The following is a 20,063-nucleotide window of genomic DNA, read 5'->3' as shown; positions in this document are numbered from 1 at the left end:
TAAGGGCAGGCAACTAGAAAGCTACCATGGTCAACCGGAGTCTCTGCCAGAGGTCTCCTCAACAAGAATCTTTTCTCCCTCGATTTGCTTCAGTGCCTCTGAGCCAGAACACCCACCCACAACCGCTGCTCCTCCTCCACTGGCCTCACCCTTATCTCCCTGGCCGAGCATAAAAGAAAGTTCAGACCACAAGAGCAGGATGCCATTTCACCCCTGCTAATCCCTCGGCAGAGGAATCATCTGCAGTGATGGAGAGGCCTCAGATTAGCTGAGGGGCAGGGGTGGGGGCTTCAGTTTCCAGCTTCCGTGCCAGACCATGGAGCCGGGCCTTAAAGGCAACATGGCTCTGTAAGCGCAGCAGGATGCTAGGATTCTCACGAGCGCATTCCGCGGCGGGACGGCTCAGACAGAGACGGAGCAGGGAAAAACAGGGGCTCTGGTTGATGTGGGTGGACGTCTGCCTCACTCTTTTTCCACAGATCATCTTTTGATCCGGTGCCCGCCCCATCGTTGTGGGTGTTGGCCTTTAGCTCTGTCTGACTTTCTAATCAGTTTCAAAACAACAATCAAAGGCCCAAGTAAAAAAACTACTTATTAAAGTGATGCTACTTTCTTCTTCCATCCCCTCCTCCATTCTTCTCCTCTCTCCATCACTCTGTCCTCTTAAGTCCCTGGGGCTCCTTTCTTCTCTCTTTAAATAGAGGCCTGAGCTGTGAAGTCTAATAATGGTCATTTGGCCTCCCATTGATGGCCGGGTAATTCGGCCCAGGGACGGCTCACTTTGAGCCACATGACACAAGGAGCTTCCCAGTGACCATGGAAACCGGCGCAGTGGGATCCCGGGTGCCTCCGAGCGGCGTGAAACACGGTGAAGCAGTGATTTAGGAGCGGGACGTTCTCTTTTACATGGAAGGAAGGGAAGCGGGGAGGGTGCCGCGCTGCACACAGGGTGGGAGGGGACACTCTTATCACAGTACACAACCCCCCTCTCTCTTCCCCGACACCCCACTAGCAGAAGCATCCAAGAAAATACCAGCAAGTTGAGCAGTACACAAAGATGTGAGGAGAGGTGGACCTCTGAGTGCAGCAGGCTCCTTTTATTTCCTCCCCCCGCTGCCTCTCTTCTTCATCCTCTTTCTCTCCATCTCTGGGGGCCACGGTGTTTGAAAAGGATGTTTTGAGAGTGTTGGCAGGTGAGCGCAGGCCTCAGAAGAGTAGGAGCTACCTCTCATTCATGCCTGCTATTCTTTGGCCTCCTGGATGGGAAGTCGGCACAGACAGCCAGAAATGGAACCTGAACAGTTGCTGAAATGGTTCACAGCGATATGGAGGCCATAAAGGATTCACAGTGAGACATGGCCTGTGATGTAGATGGTGGCTGAAACAAACAAAGGTATTGAATCCCATTTTTAGGGTGCGCTTCTGTCCACTCCTGTGCAGCCAGGATGGAGGTGAGACAGCTTCCGGTGAATGCCTTCAACAGCTGGTCAATTTCAACAAAGTTGCTTCAAGCGAGGGGCAATCACCCAACATCTTTAATATCTGATAGGGCAGTGTTTTTCAATCTTTTTTAAGCCACGACACACTTTGTTCATTGAAAGAGAAACACCACCAAAAGAACCTTGGCCAAAGCGCAATTGAGCTTAGTCTCAAGTCCAGTGGAAAATCCATTTTAATTTTGTGGAAATATTTAGCTACAGACAGGCGGCTATTTTGGCATATTATTTGCAGAAACAAATAGCAATAGCAATGTATTTTTTAAATGTCTCCAGGAAGAGGAGGGCAATATGGCAAAAATATATCAGAATTTATTCATGTATTTACTTTAGATAACTGTTTCAATTTTATTACCTTGTGACTTTATGACTTGTCTTTTGCATGGTTGTATTGTATTTTGGAGCATTTGTAGTCAAATCCTGACCATTATTTGTGTCAACTTGCATCATAATAATGGTGCATTTATTTTGTTATGTGTTTAGTCTTTCACCTATGAACACCAACAAAGTTTTGAAGAGAGACGTCACATTAGCCGTGAAGGTGTGTGGTCAAGGTGGAGATGCATCAGGTTTAAAAACAACTGGGAGCTGTGCATTTGACCGGCTTCTTCACTGTGAGTGTGTGGGAAGTGGAGCACCGCGCACCAGAGCAGCGCTGCTTTGACAGACGAATTAGTGCATCAGCATAGATCTATAGTGTATAGAAAGAATGTGATCGAATCCATGTAATCTCCACACATGGGTAGATCGTCTACACGTCTTGATTGTTCATGATGTCATGTCGCCCACCTCTATCCCACGGCACACCTGACACGCTCTCATGGCACACCGGTTGAAAAACGCTGTTCTAGTGCACCAGTTGTACTAGCCTCCCCAAGTGTCAAGCACCCACATAATGAAGGGGATATCGGGTCAGTCCTTTGGAAGTGATCCATGTGCTCTTCAACCTCGGATAAAAGATCTTGCATGGGAGGGAACCAAGTGACAGAGAACCAAGTGACGGGAGGAACCAAGTCACAGAGCTTCACAGGGCGCCTCCCGAGCCTCTCACTGCTACAGTGCTGTTACAGATAAAAAATGGTGCGTGGCAATATTCATCTCATCTTTTGATGAACATAAACTGGAAACTCAAGTTCTCCGCCCTGCCACACTGATGTAGCTGGCTGCGTTCTGAAGGGCCTCAAATTGACTTTCAATTTTCTGCGATCGATGAACAGAGCCAGACCGACAAAGCTGGCATGAGTGGGGGCGCAATACCGTGCGTCAATATATCGCCCCGCTTCCACAGCGAGATGACTAACGATTTCTCTGGCAAACTTTGAGCGTGTGTGTGTGTGCGTGACAGAAGGTGGCGCCCTGAATCAATCACCATTTGTTTCTTGACTACGATTCATCAAAACAGCGCAGAGACAAGTGCTACACTTGAGCAATCTTCTGTCAGCCGTCTGTGCAAGGCAGAATTTTGAGGGATAAAAAGATGGAGGGGAGAGACGCGATGAGTCATCCCTCCGTCTGTATCTGACTGATCTGCCAGTTCTTATCCAGGGAGCGCCTACTCCAAGATCTCCCTGATCAGACCTAATCTGTCAGCGAACATCAGAGCGCTAGGTGAAAACAAGGTCGGGGTAATCTTTACAGCATGACACTCTCCTGCCACTGCCGTGGCCTTCAGACAACCTCCAGTACCCACTTCAGTGTGCGAGACAGCAAAGTAGGCCACAGTCTTGTAGCCAGTCACCCGCAATATCACACTCATCTGCCTGTTTCCATCTCATCCTCCAAGACGCAGGCAAGTCTCGTCTTCTACTCAACATCCTCAACAGCCTTTGTGATTCTGCACATACTCCACTGACACACATGCCAGCTTCTGTGGCCGCAAGAGCCAAGGAGGCCGACGTGGTTCCGTCCCAAATGGCACTCGCGAGGAGCAGCTGTTTCTGCAGATCGACTGTCTTGTAGTGCCAACTTGAAGACGAACGCATTGTTTGGCTGCAGCTGTGGTTTGAGAATTTTGTGTGGAGCAGAGCACTTCCCACACAGGATACGCATTTTATGATTGTGTGCCTCTGGCATGCACTTTAAAGCAGGAGAGCTTTCTGGGAGAACGCGTCATAAAGATCGTGGAATTGATCCGGTCGCTTTGTTGTGGTGAGTTTTGGTCATGCTGCGATGACATGTTGTCTTTGGCCGGTGTCTGAGGTGGAACTGATCAGGGTTCACAGACGAGCCGGTCAAGGGCAGCGCGACAACAAGCGCATACCAGCGAGTTGTACATGCTACACCGGCCAAGAGCTTGCTTCACACACACTGCTGGGGTGTGTGGGAGGACGGGTTGCATGGTTCTGCTCCCAAAAAAAGTTCAAAGATTCACATTGCCGCCACCCACACACCGAACCAGACACTTTTGCTTTCGTCATCTTCTCGAGAAACCAGGCCCCCACCTCTCCTCATTCCTCCACCCTCTAATTCCTGCTTCTCTCTCTATCAAATCTCTACAAGCGCTGCCCTCTTCCCTTCCATCCCCGGCTTCCAAACTTGGGAGCTGATGTCATGCTTTAAGCCCAAGATGAAAGCAGCACCGGCGGTATGCTCCGGCCAAGTGTGTCCATCGGAGCGCTACTTGAAAGAGATATTTGACTGGCACGCGGACAAGGTCCTCATCCCGGCGTGGGCCACAAATGAAAGTCGGCACGGCAGCATGATTTCATGTTCCAGAGCGCTTTCCAATAATTGCAGTGCATGTGTGAGCGAAAAGGAACTGGAGACGAGTCAGAAAGGAGAGCTGCTTGCTGAGAAGCAACACAGCCAGGAGGAAGCGACAACCAGGAATATGTCACCGAGTGAAATAAATAGTTTCATGTGGGTCAAGTGCAAGCATGATTTACATTTATCAACACCTTGACGAAAGAAAGAGACGATTTGTCTCATGAAATGAAATGAAATCATGACGGCGTGAAACTTAATCCATAAAGGACCGCCACATTGACCATGAAAATGTTCGACAGAGTGTTTCTCCAAGTCATACCTGGGCTCAAAAGAATCCTACTGTCGGTCAAACTTTGGTCGCCTTCCGTGGGTCCAGATGCACTTGAAAATAAAGGTCCCCCCATCACTCTTTGTGGGAGACTCCAGGTGGAGGAGAGAACAAGCATTGCTATGTGTTGACCGGCTCAGTGGTGCAGTTGGGGGCATTGTTTTCCCACACTTTATATTTAGAAGAGGTTTAGAGTAAACACTGTTTTCCTCCACCAATCTGTTTGGTGCTTTCACTTGGATCCGGTAATTGAATGGAATCTAAATTGACCAGACAAGACCCCAACACGGTTGGTGGCAAAGTGGCAGCAAAGTGGAGTGGGCTCCCGGGTTCAGGCAGGGGTCAGTCGGATTGGGTGAAGGCTGCCGAGCGTACGGCCAGACCAGGCGGGGTGAGCTGGGACAGCGGGCCTAAGCACGGTGGGCTCGGACGGAGTGAGCAAAGTGACAGGGGGTGGGCACGGCTCCGACTGAGCGGGCATGAGAGCGCTGCCAGCCGAGAGTGTCCAGCTGTGTAGCGACCCCGAGAGACACTCGGTTCAGATGCACCAACAACAACAACAACAGAGAGTCAGACTCAAACATGACTCCAAACATTCGCTCAAGTGCCAGACCGGCGCTACATCTTGGCATACGACAGCCGTGCCACGCCATTTCTGAGCTACTGAAAACACATTCATGAGTCTCTCCTTCTCTTCTTCTCTAAAGTTTAAAGTTCTTCACCCAGTTTCCGCCAACAAAAACAGCAGACTACACGCTCATTCTGCAACAGCTGCTGGGCTAGTTGTTAATACTGACACAGAATCTTCACTCTTTCATTAGAACCACCAACAAACGGTTGTTACCAACAACACGGACGTGCTGCGACTAGGGTTACAAAATTCCAGGAACTTTCAAAAATGGAAACTTTCCACGGGAATTTAAGGGAATAACATTTTCAAAACTGAAGGTTGGCTCTTCATGGGGAACAAGCTTTTAGCAGGAGGGGCGTCTGGGGTCGCCATAAATTGGCAAAGTCAAGCAGGACGCCCTAAAGTTTTGATCATTTGTGCATGTATAGTGCCCTAAACGTACTGGCCTCCATGAAAGGGTGTCTTCCCTGAATTAGGTTGAAATTTGTAGATTCATGGACCTGTACTTTTGCCATTATCAGCGCTATATTTGTTGGGAATGCACTGTTGAATTAGTGGGCTTGAGAGATGGGAAATATTGAACCAAACATTCCTGTTTTTGTTCATCCGTGAAACAAGTAGGAGTTCTGTTCTATTAACAGATAAACCTGCTGAAATATCTGCGGAAGACGTCCTGTATGGATGTTTGCTTTTCATTTTTTACGCGTTTTCATTCCCAGCGAGTTCCCCTAAAATCTCCATAGAAAGTATCCACTATAGAATAATCCCAAAATTCCAAAGTTCATCTTTTCGGGGAAAATTACAGGAAATCTTCCACCCCTATGCAGCCTTAGCTGCGACACAACAGTTGAGTCGCATAGTCTACAGTGACACCTGTCAAAAACTGTCAAAAAAAAAATTGTGGTTCAATGTGACCAATAAAAACTAGGGATGCGCCACTGAAAATGGGCCGAATTTTGGGCTTTCGTAAAGTCTTAACGCATGTCGTTCGATGGCCCAAATAAAACCGTGGGTATAGCACGATTACCTGGAGGTGTTTCTGCGGATAGCGGTATGCAGGATATGTAAATTACTATAGTCAGTGCATCTGTAAAGTCTTCTTCAGACCCACACCAAGAAATCCAAGAGCACTCTTTTTACAGTCTGTCACCACACGTTTCACTGAGGTCTACTCAGGTGCTTGCACGTCATCCCGACTGTGCTTGATCTGCCTTATAAAGATGATGTTTGGATGTAGAAATAAAGCTGCGGCACATTTTTCATGAAGGTACTGTTGTCTTTCTGCTTTAGTAATCCTATAAATAAACATAAAAACAACTAAAATGTACTGTGTTTTCATGTGAGAAAATGTTTAATTTATAATCTTCGGCCAGTTGGTTTGAAGCCTGTACATCATTCATGAGTGGGTTGACGTTGGACAACAAAACCGTGAGTTTTGCATTTCATACATATCCCACATTGTTGAAATATCAGTGCTGCATGAATATTTTCACACTTTTGTTATGATTTATTATTTGGATCGCCAGCTAGGCCCGTCACCGGGCACGACTTTGAATCTCAGCAACCTGAGCGGCAGCAGCCGCCAGGAAGCGGCACCATTAGCGAGTCTTTGCAGCACAAGAGCTTCTTAAATTATGAATAGCTGCTCTCCTTCTGTCACGCACGCTCAGGATAAATGAGACCATCTCCGGACCCCCTCCTCATGGTCCTCGGGGGAATGTTGGTACATTCCAATAAGAGTAACACTTAATTAAAGCATGATAAAATACCACTTGGAGTCTGCAGAAGGGTCGGTAGGGGAAGGGGAGGGGGGAGGCGCTGACACATCACAAGGGAGAGATACAAGAGTCGAGCGTAAATCGCCACAGACCGCTGAAGGTTCTTAAAAAGACTTTGAATTCAATTTATATGGAGCCAAGGAGCCTGATTAATTAAAGACGCAGTTGGAATGCTTTTATGGCTAATGTGAAACATCCTGTGGCGACATCCTTTTGTCTCCAGTCGGGTTCTGAGCGGCCGAACGGAGCCGTGGCTGGCTCCTGCAGGACGGCGGTGAAACACTTGAGAAACACAGTTTTGCCTTCCTGTTCTCGTCCAGTCTTCTAACCGGTCAAGCGCACGACCTTGAGGCGGGGTGAGTCCACGGAGACACAACATATAGCACTCAATGTCTAGAACATCAGGGTGAACCGGACAATAGTGTAGGCCTTAAGATCTCCCTGCGCTACTGTGTCCTGCATGCACTCCGGTTTCCTCCCACACTACCCCAACACACCGAGGCCAAAGAATGACTGATGAGGTGTGACAGGTTGTCCTGACAACTGAGGCCCCACCTCTCACCCAGGTAGCTGGGACAGACTCCAGCTTGTGACCCCATCAAGGAAAACAAACTCAGCGTCTGCGATTCATCCATCCTGTCTTCCAGTCAGCATGACGTTCCTAAACCATCTGCAGGAGGATAGTTTGGTTTCTAATCGAAGGTAAGCCAACCTGGATCCACTCCTGTTTCTAGCTAGCACAACAACACATCTTGCGTTTACCTTTCCCAGCACGGTCAGGCAACTGGGGTCCAGTTCGGGCTGCTCCAGCTTCACGACTCCAACCCAGCCGTATTCGTACAGGTCCTCCTCGTCGTTGTTGTTACATAATCCCAGAGGATGCATCTGGAAAAACAAGGAGAGACAATAGGTTACGCTCAGCGGGAGTAGGCTGCATTTAATTGCTATTTTTGTGTCTGACGGCGGGAGTCTTGGTTCCAGCTGGAGTTAATGCAACTGTGACATCCAAGTTCATGAGTGGGTGCTGGTTGTTCGAGGGCCTTCTCTTCATATAGCACTGAATATTCCCAACCATGTTCCAGAAAAGTATCCTGAAATGGGGACCATAACTAAGTGAGCTGGAACTGGGTGACCACCATGTATCGGGTCCTTGCAAACATTGATTGTTCAGTGGTAACCAGTAGCTCCCTCAAGACAACATACCGTAGCACTTCTATGACAGCGACCGGCTCCTGTGTTAGCATTGGCCAAACTGACCCGCAGGCCACTTATCCTATTAACCCAGAGAGCACAGCTGCCCAATCACCTAGCACTGTGGCGCCGATCTTTCTTACACAGTGGCTTCGGGGCACAACGCTGATGACCCAAGATACCCTTCTCCCCCGGGTAGCCCCCGACCTTTGAACCCCACCTCATCACGTTGAGAGCAGGTTACTTGCAAGCGTAGCCGACTTATTCATTCCCACAAGGGCGTGCGGGTCAAGCCCCTGACCTCAGGTTTTCTTCCTCTCAGCTAACCCAGGAGAAGAGCCAAAATGCAAATCAGGTGACCATTGAGGAGTGAAAAGAAAGGAACGTGTGCCATTCTAGATACATCCTCCACCTTGACAACACATCTTCCCTCACTTGAAGGACGGAGAGAAGCGCTGTGGTGGACATTTTCTCCCCTCGGCGGTCCACCCACACAAAGCGAGAAGTGCATCCTGGTATTCACTCACACTCTTCGGTCACTCACGACTCCACAGCACATGCATAAATGTTCGGAAGGTTCCGCCGCGGGCTGGCTGGAGCAGGAAGCTATACATTACATTACTATTTGGTATGATAATTTCAGAGCTTGTGCGAACCCTGTAGGTCTTTGAAGCCCTAACTTCAGGCAGAGTTTCAGTTAATTCTGCCCCATCTGCAGATCTACATTCAAGCCCAAACAAATCTACACTCAAACACTCCACTGCTTCTGACCCACAACTCGGGTGCAGAATTCCTATGGTAATGTCAAGCTACTCACACCAGTGCTAGAGTTATAGAAGCAATTGGAGCTCAAAGACCCCAGCGACATCAAAAGTGACGACCAGGTATTGAAGGTCTTACGATTATACCCTCTTTCTCAACGAGATGGCGGTGAGGAGGCTAGCCTGCGCCCCTTGTTCCCAAACACTGGGCCATTGTGTGGCGGCTCCTGCTCTCCAAAATGGGCCAGTGTTGTTGTTGTGAACCTTGTTGTTATTTTAGTGGCTGGCCATCGCACCATTATCTCCACCGCAGGGATTTTTCCCCTCACAAGCTGACGTTGGTGTTGATAGGTTGAGGGATGGGGAAGAAGGTGGTTTGGACAGTGATCTAGTGAAGTGGGTTACAGCTACCGGTCGCATACACAAAAGAGGAACAAGCAGATATGCGAACTTGCTCAGCACACACACACACACACACACACAAAGCCACAAAACGATCCTCTCTTGTGTCCCGGCTTTTATCTTTCCCTTCCAGGCCCCAGATCACACAAGCATAGACCAACTGGAAATACCCCGTTGCTCCAATTAGCTCGCAGGAGTTTTGGGCGATATAGAATTAAAATACCACCAGGGGGCGACGTCGGTTCCAGAGATACCTCCTCAGGAAGGCAGTCTTTCCCAAGAATATCACTCATATCCCGAACATATTAAGGACAACATTTAAAATCAGAATGGAGCTGCCCCACCTAGAGGCCGGCTCGAGGAGTCCCACCTGCGAAACATTGCTTCAGTTGACGGTGACAGCCGCAGGGCTGCTAATGATCAAAATAGGACCCTTCCTCCAAAAAAGTGTCCCCGCTCCCCCCAGAGGCTCTCAAAGGCCATCAAAATGCAAGTCACACCACTCTTCTGTCCATCTGTGACACAATTTGCTGAGCCTTTGATCACACAGCAAGCACTTCTCAGCTCCCCCCGCCCCCCACCTTCTCAAGCCGCACCCCCTTTTCCTCTCCGCCTCTGAATTATTGGAGGCTCTTGTCACCCCCCTCAACAAAAGAAATCCTCCACACACGTTCAAATCACTCCCGTCCTGCTGCATCACCCACTTTTCTAAAAAAAAAAAAATGAAACCTTTGATGAGGAATCACCCAAATGAAAGCCTCTCTGCAGCGTTCTTTACTCCTCTGCAGTTCCAAAAGTCCACAGCTTAGCAGGATTGCACCCAACAGTCCAGAACCTTCTGAAGCTGCTGACACATTTCGTAAATAAACTTGCCGCGCAAGCAAAAATAAGCTGTTTAACGTTCTTTACAACATTTACACGAGAGGCTTTGAAGGGACTAGGGGACAGTCTCGTAATCGCTTTCCCAATTTAAGCTTCGCCAGCAGCTCAAAGCAGAACTTTGCTCCTCAGCAACCTCAAGGTACAGATGTGAGGGCCGAGGACTTGTGGCCCTTGGATGTCAGGTTCTCGTTTTCAAAGTAAAAGTGGTACACTGAGCGTTGTACGACCCAACTACCATTTGTGTCCATGTGATGAGCCATAGTGGGCCAAAATTCAATGCGTCCAATATACAGTTGATGGTTGGCCCACGGAGCATCCCACATCCCACTCATTCACTCCCCACGGTGACCTTGAATTGGAAGCACAACTGCGCAGTAAAAATTATTATTATTTTGGCTAATCGGAGGAGTCAGCTAGAGTTTGTCGCCATGGTTCTACAGTTAAGAATGTAGCCAGTTTTGTCTAGGGTTAGATTCCGAATTTATTGACGCATGGAAAAGCCTTTGTCTGAATCGGGTGCAGGAGTGAGATGGAAGACCTAAAAAGTCTGTTTAAAATATAACTCATTTTTTGTGACCAGGACGGAAGAGTCCCACAAATGCTCTGCAGGTTGCAGATAGAACGCTCTCATTTGACATACAGTGACCTGACATCAACCTGCCCTGATCCCGTCCAAAGGCTGACTTGATCTTGTGCCCCTGTGTGTGTTGCAACATTTTGGTCAGGATGAGGACGAGTTCCTGTCACAACAATCAAAGAAGCTTTGTTGTCTGAAGCGCGCGGCGGCCAAAGACAATTTTTACAAGATGGTCTTTGTGGAGCCGGTTAAATGATTAACTGGACACATCGCTGGTTCCCGAGGTTTCTTTTTATGAATGTTGGACCAAGATCTGATTTAACACACACACACACACACACACACACACACACACACAGAAGTGGGAGACAACCCCGGGCGGGCGGCCAGTCCTCACACCCACCTGCCTCCCCTGCACATGCTAACTGGCTGTTTGTGTGTAGCCGCCTGAGACGCTTCATAAGTGACCGAGGGATGGCACCGCGAGCTGCTCGCTGTGAACTCATTCACCCCGGGGAAGACGCATCAGCACCCGCCACCCCAGGCCCTCATTCAGCTGACCCCACCGACCTTGCACAACACCCCCCCACGTCACCTCATTTCCCCTCAGACAGCAGCTCCCATCAGGTCTTCTCTAAGACACGGGCGGAAAGAAACATATAATGCGCTGCTTTGCTCACCAAACTACAGCCTCGATAGATACGAAAAACAACCTCAAAATAGAGGAAGCACAATAGAGAACATTTGAACGGCTCACCCTCCTTTTGAACGTGTAAATGCCCGTTCGGCCATGCTAGCCACGGCGATGCTAAGCAGAGCATTTGTAGTGTCGACATTAATGTTTTAAGATTTTCTGAAAGTTGATTTCCTGATATCCATTCATCCATAGTTCACTTCGTCCATAAAATTTGCAAAACATTTTCTCATTTAATCTCAAATAAATGTATGCCATTCCCAACAAAATCACGTTTTACAATGCTATTTTTAAATACAGTACGTGTCCGTTAGCACATGGAATCTTCTTTTCTATTCAGTGAGTTTACTTTTTCCCCTAAACAATCGCTTTGGTTCAACCCATTTTTGGTTGTCAAATCTTATCCTTTCCCTCCGAGTAACTTCTCTTTGTCCTGTGCATTTTTATTCTGATAAATGATATTCATTCAGCTGTCTTTTTTTATATTTTTTTTTACACTTTTTGTGACAGTAATTTCAAACCATTGTTTTTTGCGGCAGTACTTTTATGTTTTATTAAAATTGATCTTTATTGTTTCAAAACTGTATTCTTATGCCACTATTTAGAGGAAACCCACACAGACATTTCTCTGAAACTATAGGGTGTCTGGACTCTCTTAGAGAGAAGCTCAGTCATTCAGGAGAGACTCAGGGTAGATACGCTGCTCCTCTTAGGGAGGACAGCTGAGGTGGCTTCCATCAGGGTGACTCGTGGACTTGTGAGGTGTTCAGCAGGGAGGAGGCTCCGGGGCAGACCCAGAACACCCTGGAAGGATGATGCCTCAAAGTTGACCTGGAACACTGTAGTGTTCCACCAGAAGAGCTCGAAGAAGGTTCTAAAGATGGGGAAGTGGGCCTCTTTTCACAAGCTGCTGCCCCTGCGACGTAACTCCAGATGACAGAGCAAAACAAGTCTCCCCACTGGAGTCTGAATGAGCAACTGCCGTGACAACGTGTATGCAGATAATTGACTACCGGCCACCTCAGAGCTCACAAGGTTGAGCAGGAAGTGAAACCCGTCTTTCTGATCAGCACAATTAGAGAGCTCCGTAAATTACGCAGATTCCAAATCCACCCGGCAATCATCATTAGACGCCGTCAGCCATCCAAACAGAGCAGTTACACAAGATCTGGGCAGAAACCTCTTCACTCTCCCGACACGGCGACTGCACCACACTCTTCAGGAGAATCACAGCCAGGGATTACAAGTCACAGACGGGATACAGGCTGCAGCCCGGATTAAATAATCCCATTAGTGGGAGGAAGTCGCCTCGTGAAGATGAGCCCAATATTTACACAGCAGACGCCGCTAAAGCCACGCTCAAGGCATCTAAGAGGAGGGCGAACACCAGAAAGAAGAGACACACTTTGAGGCAGGTCGTTCTGGGACGGACTGGACCTGGCATCCTGATGTGGAGGACCTACCAGCCTAGGAAAAGCTGGACTGAACTCCACATGGCTGACGTGGATCTGCAGCAAGTGGTTTCACAGCTGCACAGTCCAGGACGCTACAAAGAAGGTCCTGAAGCAGCACCACCTCTGAGTCTCAGACACATGGCCTGGTCAGAAACAGGGGCATGTTCTCCACACGAAAGCATTGGTCTCATCTGCTCCCCTATATCATTGTTTGCCAATGTTTCTGTCAGAAACAGGTGGAGCAAGACTTGATACAAGGAGAAAGAACAGCACTGAAACGTGTATTTGAGCAGCAGTCACCTGAAATACTGATATATTGAGTTGAGTTCTTTTCAGGCTGTTATTTCAAGAAAAACTCTAGGAATGTGCATTTTGCTAAAACCACATATTTCAGGTGGCGAGTCGCGAGGTGATTGAAGGCGGCGAGTCAAAGTTCAATGTTTCCAAAAGCTCTGCCGCCATCTGTTCGTGCGGAATGTCACCGCGTCTCACTTTCAAGTGCTCCATTGAATCACCTCACCATTCCTGACCACAGACAGAACCAGGTGAGGACGGCGGCAGCGCGACGCTGCGGCCAGCGCTGACAGAGGCGTCGGACGAGATGATGAGCACAACAACCTAACAAGCAGGAGCGGACCTTTGGACGCATAACTGACCCCCCGACACAACCACTGAAGACACAAGGAATCGCTGAACACAACACGCTCTAAACTCAATAGGACGTGCACTGAACACAAAAGGAGGAGTCACGACAACACAGTGTGTTATTCAGGAAGCACAAAGGTGGACCCAAAGTACCAGAAAACAAAACGACACAGAAGAACATCACTGGCCACGATCGAAGACAACAACAACAAAGAAACAACACAAATCACTGATCAAGCAAGTAAGGAACAATAAGGGACAGGGACAGAAAACTGGAAACATACAATGGCACAACAACAAACGATGCACAAGAAGATCAAACACAACTGGACACACAAACAATCACAGAGCACTCAACTACTTGGTCACTAACACACAAAAATAATTACTGAGGACAATCATGAACACACAAACTAATCACAATCTCAACGCACCAACAAACTGCAGAACACTAGTATACATTCCTGAGTGCTCAGACGCACACATACTTGTATTTCTAGCCTTATGAGGACCTCTTACTGACATAACCCTGTCCCCAGCCTCTCACCCACATGGCAAACCCTAACCAGGATTCTGCCCAAAATGCCCTCACGAAGCAAAATATCCTTGTCTTGTCAAAGATTAGTCCACACAAGAATGTGAATACATACAGACACACACACTTGTTCCGCAGTGGATGAACACCTGAAGAAGGTTTTGTTCAGCTGGTCAGACAGACTAGACACGTGCAGACGTGGGCACTAAGCTGTTGCGGTCACACTTGAGTCTGACCTTCTGGACTCATGCAGCGTTTCACCACCACATCCAGATGGAACAGAAGGAAGCTGGTTCAGATAAGACGAGAGAGTTGCACAATTCAAGATCAATCCAGGTGATTTACTGATTTCATGTGACTTCAAACGGCGTTACTTTTGCTTATCTCTCTTATCTCCACACTTTCACTCATAATGTTGCTCAAGAAGGGGAGGGGTTTCGTCTTCCCGCCGTCTATGTCGCACACCATTGTGCACAAACACACTGCGCTCTCCATCAATCTCTCCTCTCCGGGTCGCGCAGGGCCGTCCGTTCCCAGCACTGGAAATAACTTCAAAGGTGGCTGTTAGCCTTGAGGAGCGAACGGGCCGGGGGTCCGGTTACAGCCGAGCAGCTGGGAGGGCCCTGCAGGTGGAGCCGGCGCTCCTCCTCCTGTAACACTATCGCTGTAAAGAGATCTCTTCTCTGCTTCTCCCAAATAATGAAGACTTCCTCTCCTTTGTGTCCTCGACTGGGACGAGGAGAACAATTAGCCTAGCTAGCATGGCGTGCCGCGGTCAAAACAACGGTCGACAAAGGCGGGAAGAATACTTTAGGTACCACCATGTTGGGGAGCTAAAACAAGCCCCTAAAATGTCTATGGGTTGGTTGGATCTGGTGGTAACTCCCCACATATCCCTGTTGAGGGGGGAAGAGCTGCTCTCCAGCGCCAGCACCTCAATGGGGCAAAGCTACTTCTGCACAAGTGCTAACTTTGGAGACTTTTTCCAAGTATAAACAACAAAAATGTGCACAAATTACATAGAAATCAACGTATTTTATTATTCTAGTTTTTTATTGTACCTCCACTCCATTGTCCCTGGACACACAAAATCTGTGTCACAGTATGTAAAATTCCTCAATATTTTGCGTTACAATAGATTTTGTTTTAACCAGCTAAATCTGCAATTGTGTGAACACGGAAGGCATAGGGCCCTATATGACTTTGAAGCGCTTGTTTCACATAGATGTGTGATTCGCTCTTGAAAGTCAAGCTTGAGTCAAAGACCAGATGCAGATCTGAGCATCATAGCTGAGGACTAATCATAGAGTTGAATGTGTCCAGCAGAGGGCAACCAGGTTTAGAAGACAACTTGAGGACTCTGACTCAACATGAAGCAGCGGTCTCCAGCGCTGGCTACAGGAAGTAAGTGGGTCTAAAGAACTAAATACATACTAGATTGGAATCCTACAGGTCAGAGTGAGTTCAACTTAACCACCGACCATGATAGAAAGATAAACAGATTTACATTAAAAATGCTTTGGAGCAACGATTTTGAAAATACCAGTATATCAGTTTGGGTTCTGAAGCCAGAGGAAAAAAACCAGACAGCTGGACAGAGTAAACATAAATGTACTGTGAGTTTCAGAGCTTGCACTCTCCACTGCGATGCTCCTTTAAAGTCAGATGTCTCCATACGGCCTTGTGCTGCTCTGTCCCACTGGTGTAGGTTGCTGCACTGCCGCCATATTCTCGACAAGTCCCCCTGCAGTCACGTGACTGGATCTCTACGAGCGCCCAGACATGAGTCCCTCAGACTGTCAACCAGGTTTAACTACATGAAAGATCATTAATTCTGTTTACTACCAGGTGCAGTAACGCTTACTTTTCAGAATGAAATGATCCAGAATTGCTACATTAATTCAAACCATCAGTTCACTCCCATTAAAATACCTGCCAGCTTCAGAAGGGGGAGCTATTTCAGGCATTTTAGGGTTTCCATTACCCTCTAATCCCCGATGGCGTGCAGTATTTTTATTCCTCCACGCATGTGTGAAAGGGAGCCTCGACATTGCTAAGAATTGTTTTTGTCATGTCAAGGTCAAGCTAGCTTTCCGACGCGAGCCCGATCCCACCTCTCCACCCCGCCGGTCATTATCCGCCGCTTAACCCTTCCTGAAAATCGCCTCCACGCCGTCTTCATAGCAACCAGCCAAGCAAACAAGTGTCATGGTTTCAGTGCGAGGCAGAGGACACCTAATATCATGTAAATGTCCTGATATGTAGCACAAGGCTGCGGGGTTGACAGCTTTAACACCGAGCGGGACGTCAACCTTGTGACTCTATTAAGGCTCTGCAAACAGTCTGAGGCGTGTGTGCATGTGCGCTCCGCGGTGTCACTTTCAGCTCTTCACTCTTTAAAAACCAACAAAGGATGCGCCGACAAAGTTCAGAGGTCACCATCGGGCTGGGTGCCACCATTTTGAAATGGAGACAGGGGACGGGGGGGGCGCGCAACTGCACCACCAAGCTCATGGTGTATTCCTCAAAACAGCTGCTGCTCTCAGCTCTCCACGCTAAAGTAGGCTAACACGTGTATCAATAATTAGCACGGCAGTGGGACTGTGAATTGATTAGCACGCTAACAAAGCAACAAGAAAATAGGGTGAAGCACCTCAACTACTCCAACATTCCGTAAACCATATTTGACCGCAATTTGTCTTTTTTAAATGTGCCACAAAAATCAGGCATTTTTGGCTGCAACAATCAAAAAAAAAGAAAACGTCTTCTTCTCTTGGAGGGAGAAAGTAGGAAAACCGGTAAGCTAATGGCAGGTAGGGACGTGAAACCACAGAGCTTCTGGGTTTATAAAACACAAAGACACTTTCTTCCTAGAAGTCAAACCTGCCTAGAGCCTGAGCGTTAGGTCACACGAAGCAACACCAGGTCGCGTAATCGTGCCATTGCGAGAAGGTATATTACACTGTCTATCTTAAATCCATCTAATAGACACTTGGAGGGGTGAATCATGTCCCTACAAGACGAGTTCAACCTCTCAGCTTTCTGTGACTGACGTGGTGCTCGGCAGCTCAGGTCCGCGCCCTCGCAGCAATTTATACAATTATCAAACAAAGCGGTCGTTACCATTAAGTCAAATCAACTTCAATTTAGCCAAATATGAAGTGCATTTAGCCCGGGTGGAGCCTCACAAGTTGCAATCCACCCCAGCGGCTTTCATCCCCAGCAGACGAAAACAGTGGCTGTCACTGTTTCAAGAGTGATGATTAATTCTGCTGCTATTAAAGAGGGAGGACACGCACATCTGCTGAATGTGTGTGGAAGGAAGCTAAAAGTAGACCGAGGGAGGATTGCAGTCATCAACACCTCAGCTCTGACTGGCCTTTGAAGTGCGGCGGCGTCTTTGAAGGATCCGGCCGTGGTGGAATGCAGCTCGCCCTCCCTCCCTTCCAAAAGCCCCTACAGTTGTGGAATGTGGCGCAAGCTGCTGCTGCTGCCCCGGAATGGGATTAGAGCGTCGGTCCAACACCGCCCCACCCCTCCCCCTCCTCCTCCTCCTCTCTCTTTCCTTTCAACCTGTTGTCTATGCTGGACAACATGGCGGTAACCTTGTCCCGCTGATTTATTCCAGAGCAGGAACCAAAAGACCATAGATATGGGTAGTTTTGCCATTATAAGACATCAAAAACTTTGTGACCTTGATGTGTTGGAATGCAGCAGAACGATGTGGTTCATTTCAGCAGTGGGTGACACATGACTTTCTCTGGTTTCTTCTCCAAATGTGCGCAGGCTTCCTTGCAGGAATTACAGTCTACTGTCAAACTGTCCAGGCATCCTTGGTCTGTTTTCGTTGCTGGTCTCATTGCATTCTAAACATGGACATGCGGTGGGTCTATACTCGGGAGTTAGAGGTGGGGGGGAACTCCGGACAGGTAATACGATATATATCACTCACACTACAGACATTACAGTTACCAGTCCACAAAGAAAAAGAGACAACCTACAGGTGCTGCAGCATGAAATACATGGTCAGAGAATTCCCTATGGAGTATGTAGTTAAGGAGAAGGAATGGGGGGGGTAAGGTGGGGACACGGCCAATATTAGCACGGGTTTCATGTTCCGAACGCCTCAGACTTGTTTTCTTTAGGAAACACTTACAGCAGCTCCGACTTCACCAAAGGAAGTGCTCACCTACATCACTTCCTGGACCGAGGGATCGGGGTCAATGCTGCACTCTTAGGAGGCGTTTAGCCACATATGGAAATGGTTTAGGCTCAATTATTTCTGTTTGACGTCCTGACCTCCAAAGAAAATTAGGAAGAATAACGGCGCTCTGATTGACTTGTGATACAGGCAAAACCTTGCCATGCCTTCTAGCGTTCATCCCATCCCCATCCTGGCTCTTGTGTCTGGAGACTGCCTGGTCACATTTCATGGCAGCCTGGAGGAAGAAACAAGAGGATGAAAATTGCCGTTGTGCTGTCACAGTAGCTAATGATATTCGCGGTAAAGGGGGAGGAAACAAAGCACAGCCAGGAATAAATCCAGAGAGTTGGATTGAAAGTTTTAAACTAAGCTCAACTTGAGATAAAATGTTGGGGAACCAAGGCCAAGGTTCTCAGGGACAGTTAAAAAGGGACCATTCCAGTACAGAGGAATCATTCTTGTGAGGCAGACTGATCGATCAGAGCAGCAGGGAGACGGGGATAATTAGCGCAATGTGAGAGGGTCTTCCACTCTTCCAGTTCCTACACTGTTACTGGGATGGACAGACCTGTCACCCGGTGGCAAGATCACAGCAACTCTGACATGGTTTGTCACTCCTTCCATTGATCAGACATTGCTAACGTTGGAACTAGAGGCTTTTCAATAGAACAAGAGGAAAGAATTGTCAGGGCGTGGAGGGGAGGCATGCTTATCTACATGCCTCAGGGTGGGAGTATCGATTGAATTGGTAGGAGATAGGGTCAGCCAAGTTCAGCTATTCAGTTCTACTCAGGACTACTGAAATTCACATGGAGGCAAAAAACAGAAGGAGACCAAAGAAGTAGAGGAGGGGAAAAATCCTATCTGAGAGATTAGCTGGCAGCACCCAGCCGAGCCGATCTGGGTTCACTGGCTCACCCTGTCCTATCTTACCGACTAGGCTCTTCTTGTTCATACGCAAGGCATGCCTTTGATACCCAACAAGATGGAATCTGGAGGCCGTTCAGGTGCTCTGCAGGAATTTCTTCACCCTCTCCCCTCTGCCTGCTTCCTTGTCCCTTCAAACATTTATCAATACCGTTTTACTGAGCTTCAAGGCAGTTTATTTGGACTAGTGAAACTGAAGTCATTATATTCAGGTGACGGCAGCATCAAAGTGTTACGGCTGGACGCGGGGGGCAAAAACGGGGGGTTGAGCGTTGACTCCCCTTGAAGATTTTCTTAAACCCATTACATCAGCTTTTTTCTGCTTCATGTGCTCCACGTCCAGAGCCTTTGTGAAGGTCCAAAATGACCTAAACTGACATTCATACTGGTGGTCGACGGTGTCAAAATAACAGTGAATTCCGTCGGCTTTCCTCGTGAGCCTCTTTCAAACAAGCTGTCCCGTCTCCAGGCCAGACTTTTAAATCGACTGCTTTCACACAAAACATTAGAACAACTACAGAAACCATCGTAGATTCCTGACACAACTGCTCCCCAACTGAGTGAACTTAATTCTGGTCTTTAAGATTCAGGAGCCGTGGTGTCAGTAGTATGATATCCACTGTTTCCCAGAGCCCTTCCCTCATGTACTCATCAAAAGGTCCCACAATGGAAGTAGAAACTTAAAAGCAGAAGAGGCCCACCACTTGCCGCTGCCGGGCAAACTGATCAGCATCACACACACTGTCAAAAGCTAGTGGGAATGTCAAAAGATCGCTCTCCGCACCCCCTTAATGTGATCAAGCAATGGTTTGTTCCCCCGAGGAGGTCAAAGAAGGAAAGGGAGAGAAAGTG

At 48.0% G+C, this 20,063-nt stretch overlaps 1 protein-coding gene across 2 annotated transcripts in view; it reads right to left on the bottom strand.

The window, feature by feature from the left end:
* The window catches only part of znrf3 (zinc and ring finger 3), a 54,396-nt gene that overhangs the window by 13,810 nt on the left and 20,523 nt on the right, over window positions 1-20,063 (bottom strand). For both annotated transcript variants that reach the window (XM_053869599.1, XM_053869598.1), the window contains exon 2: window positions 7,702-7,824. In XM_053869599.1, the coding sequence (XP_053725574.1) occupies window positions 7,702-7,824 (123 nt within the window). The remainder of the gene's footprint in view (window positions 1-7,701; window positions 7,825-20,063) is intronic.

The sequence above is a fragment of the Synchiropus splendidus genome, chromosome 7, assembly GCF_027744825.2.
Source record: "Synchiropus splendidus isolate RoL2022-P1 chromosome 7, RoL_Sspl_1.0, whole genome shotgun sequence".
Taxonomy (NCBI): domain Eukaryota; kingdom Metazoa; phylum Chordata; class Actinopteri; order Syngnathiformes; family Callionymidae; genus Synchiropus; species Synchiropus splendidus.
Note: the sequence above shows the minus strand (reverse complement) of the source record. Positions and strands in the feature narration are given on the sequence as shown.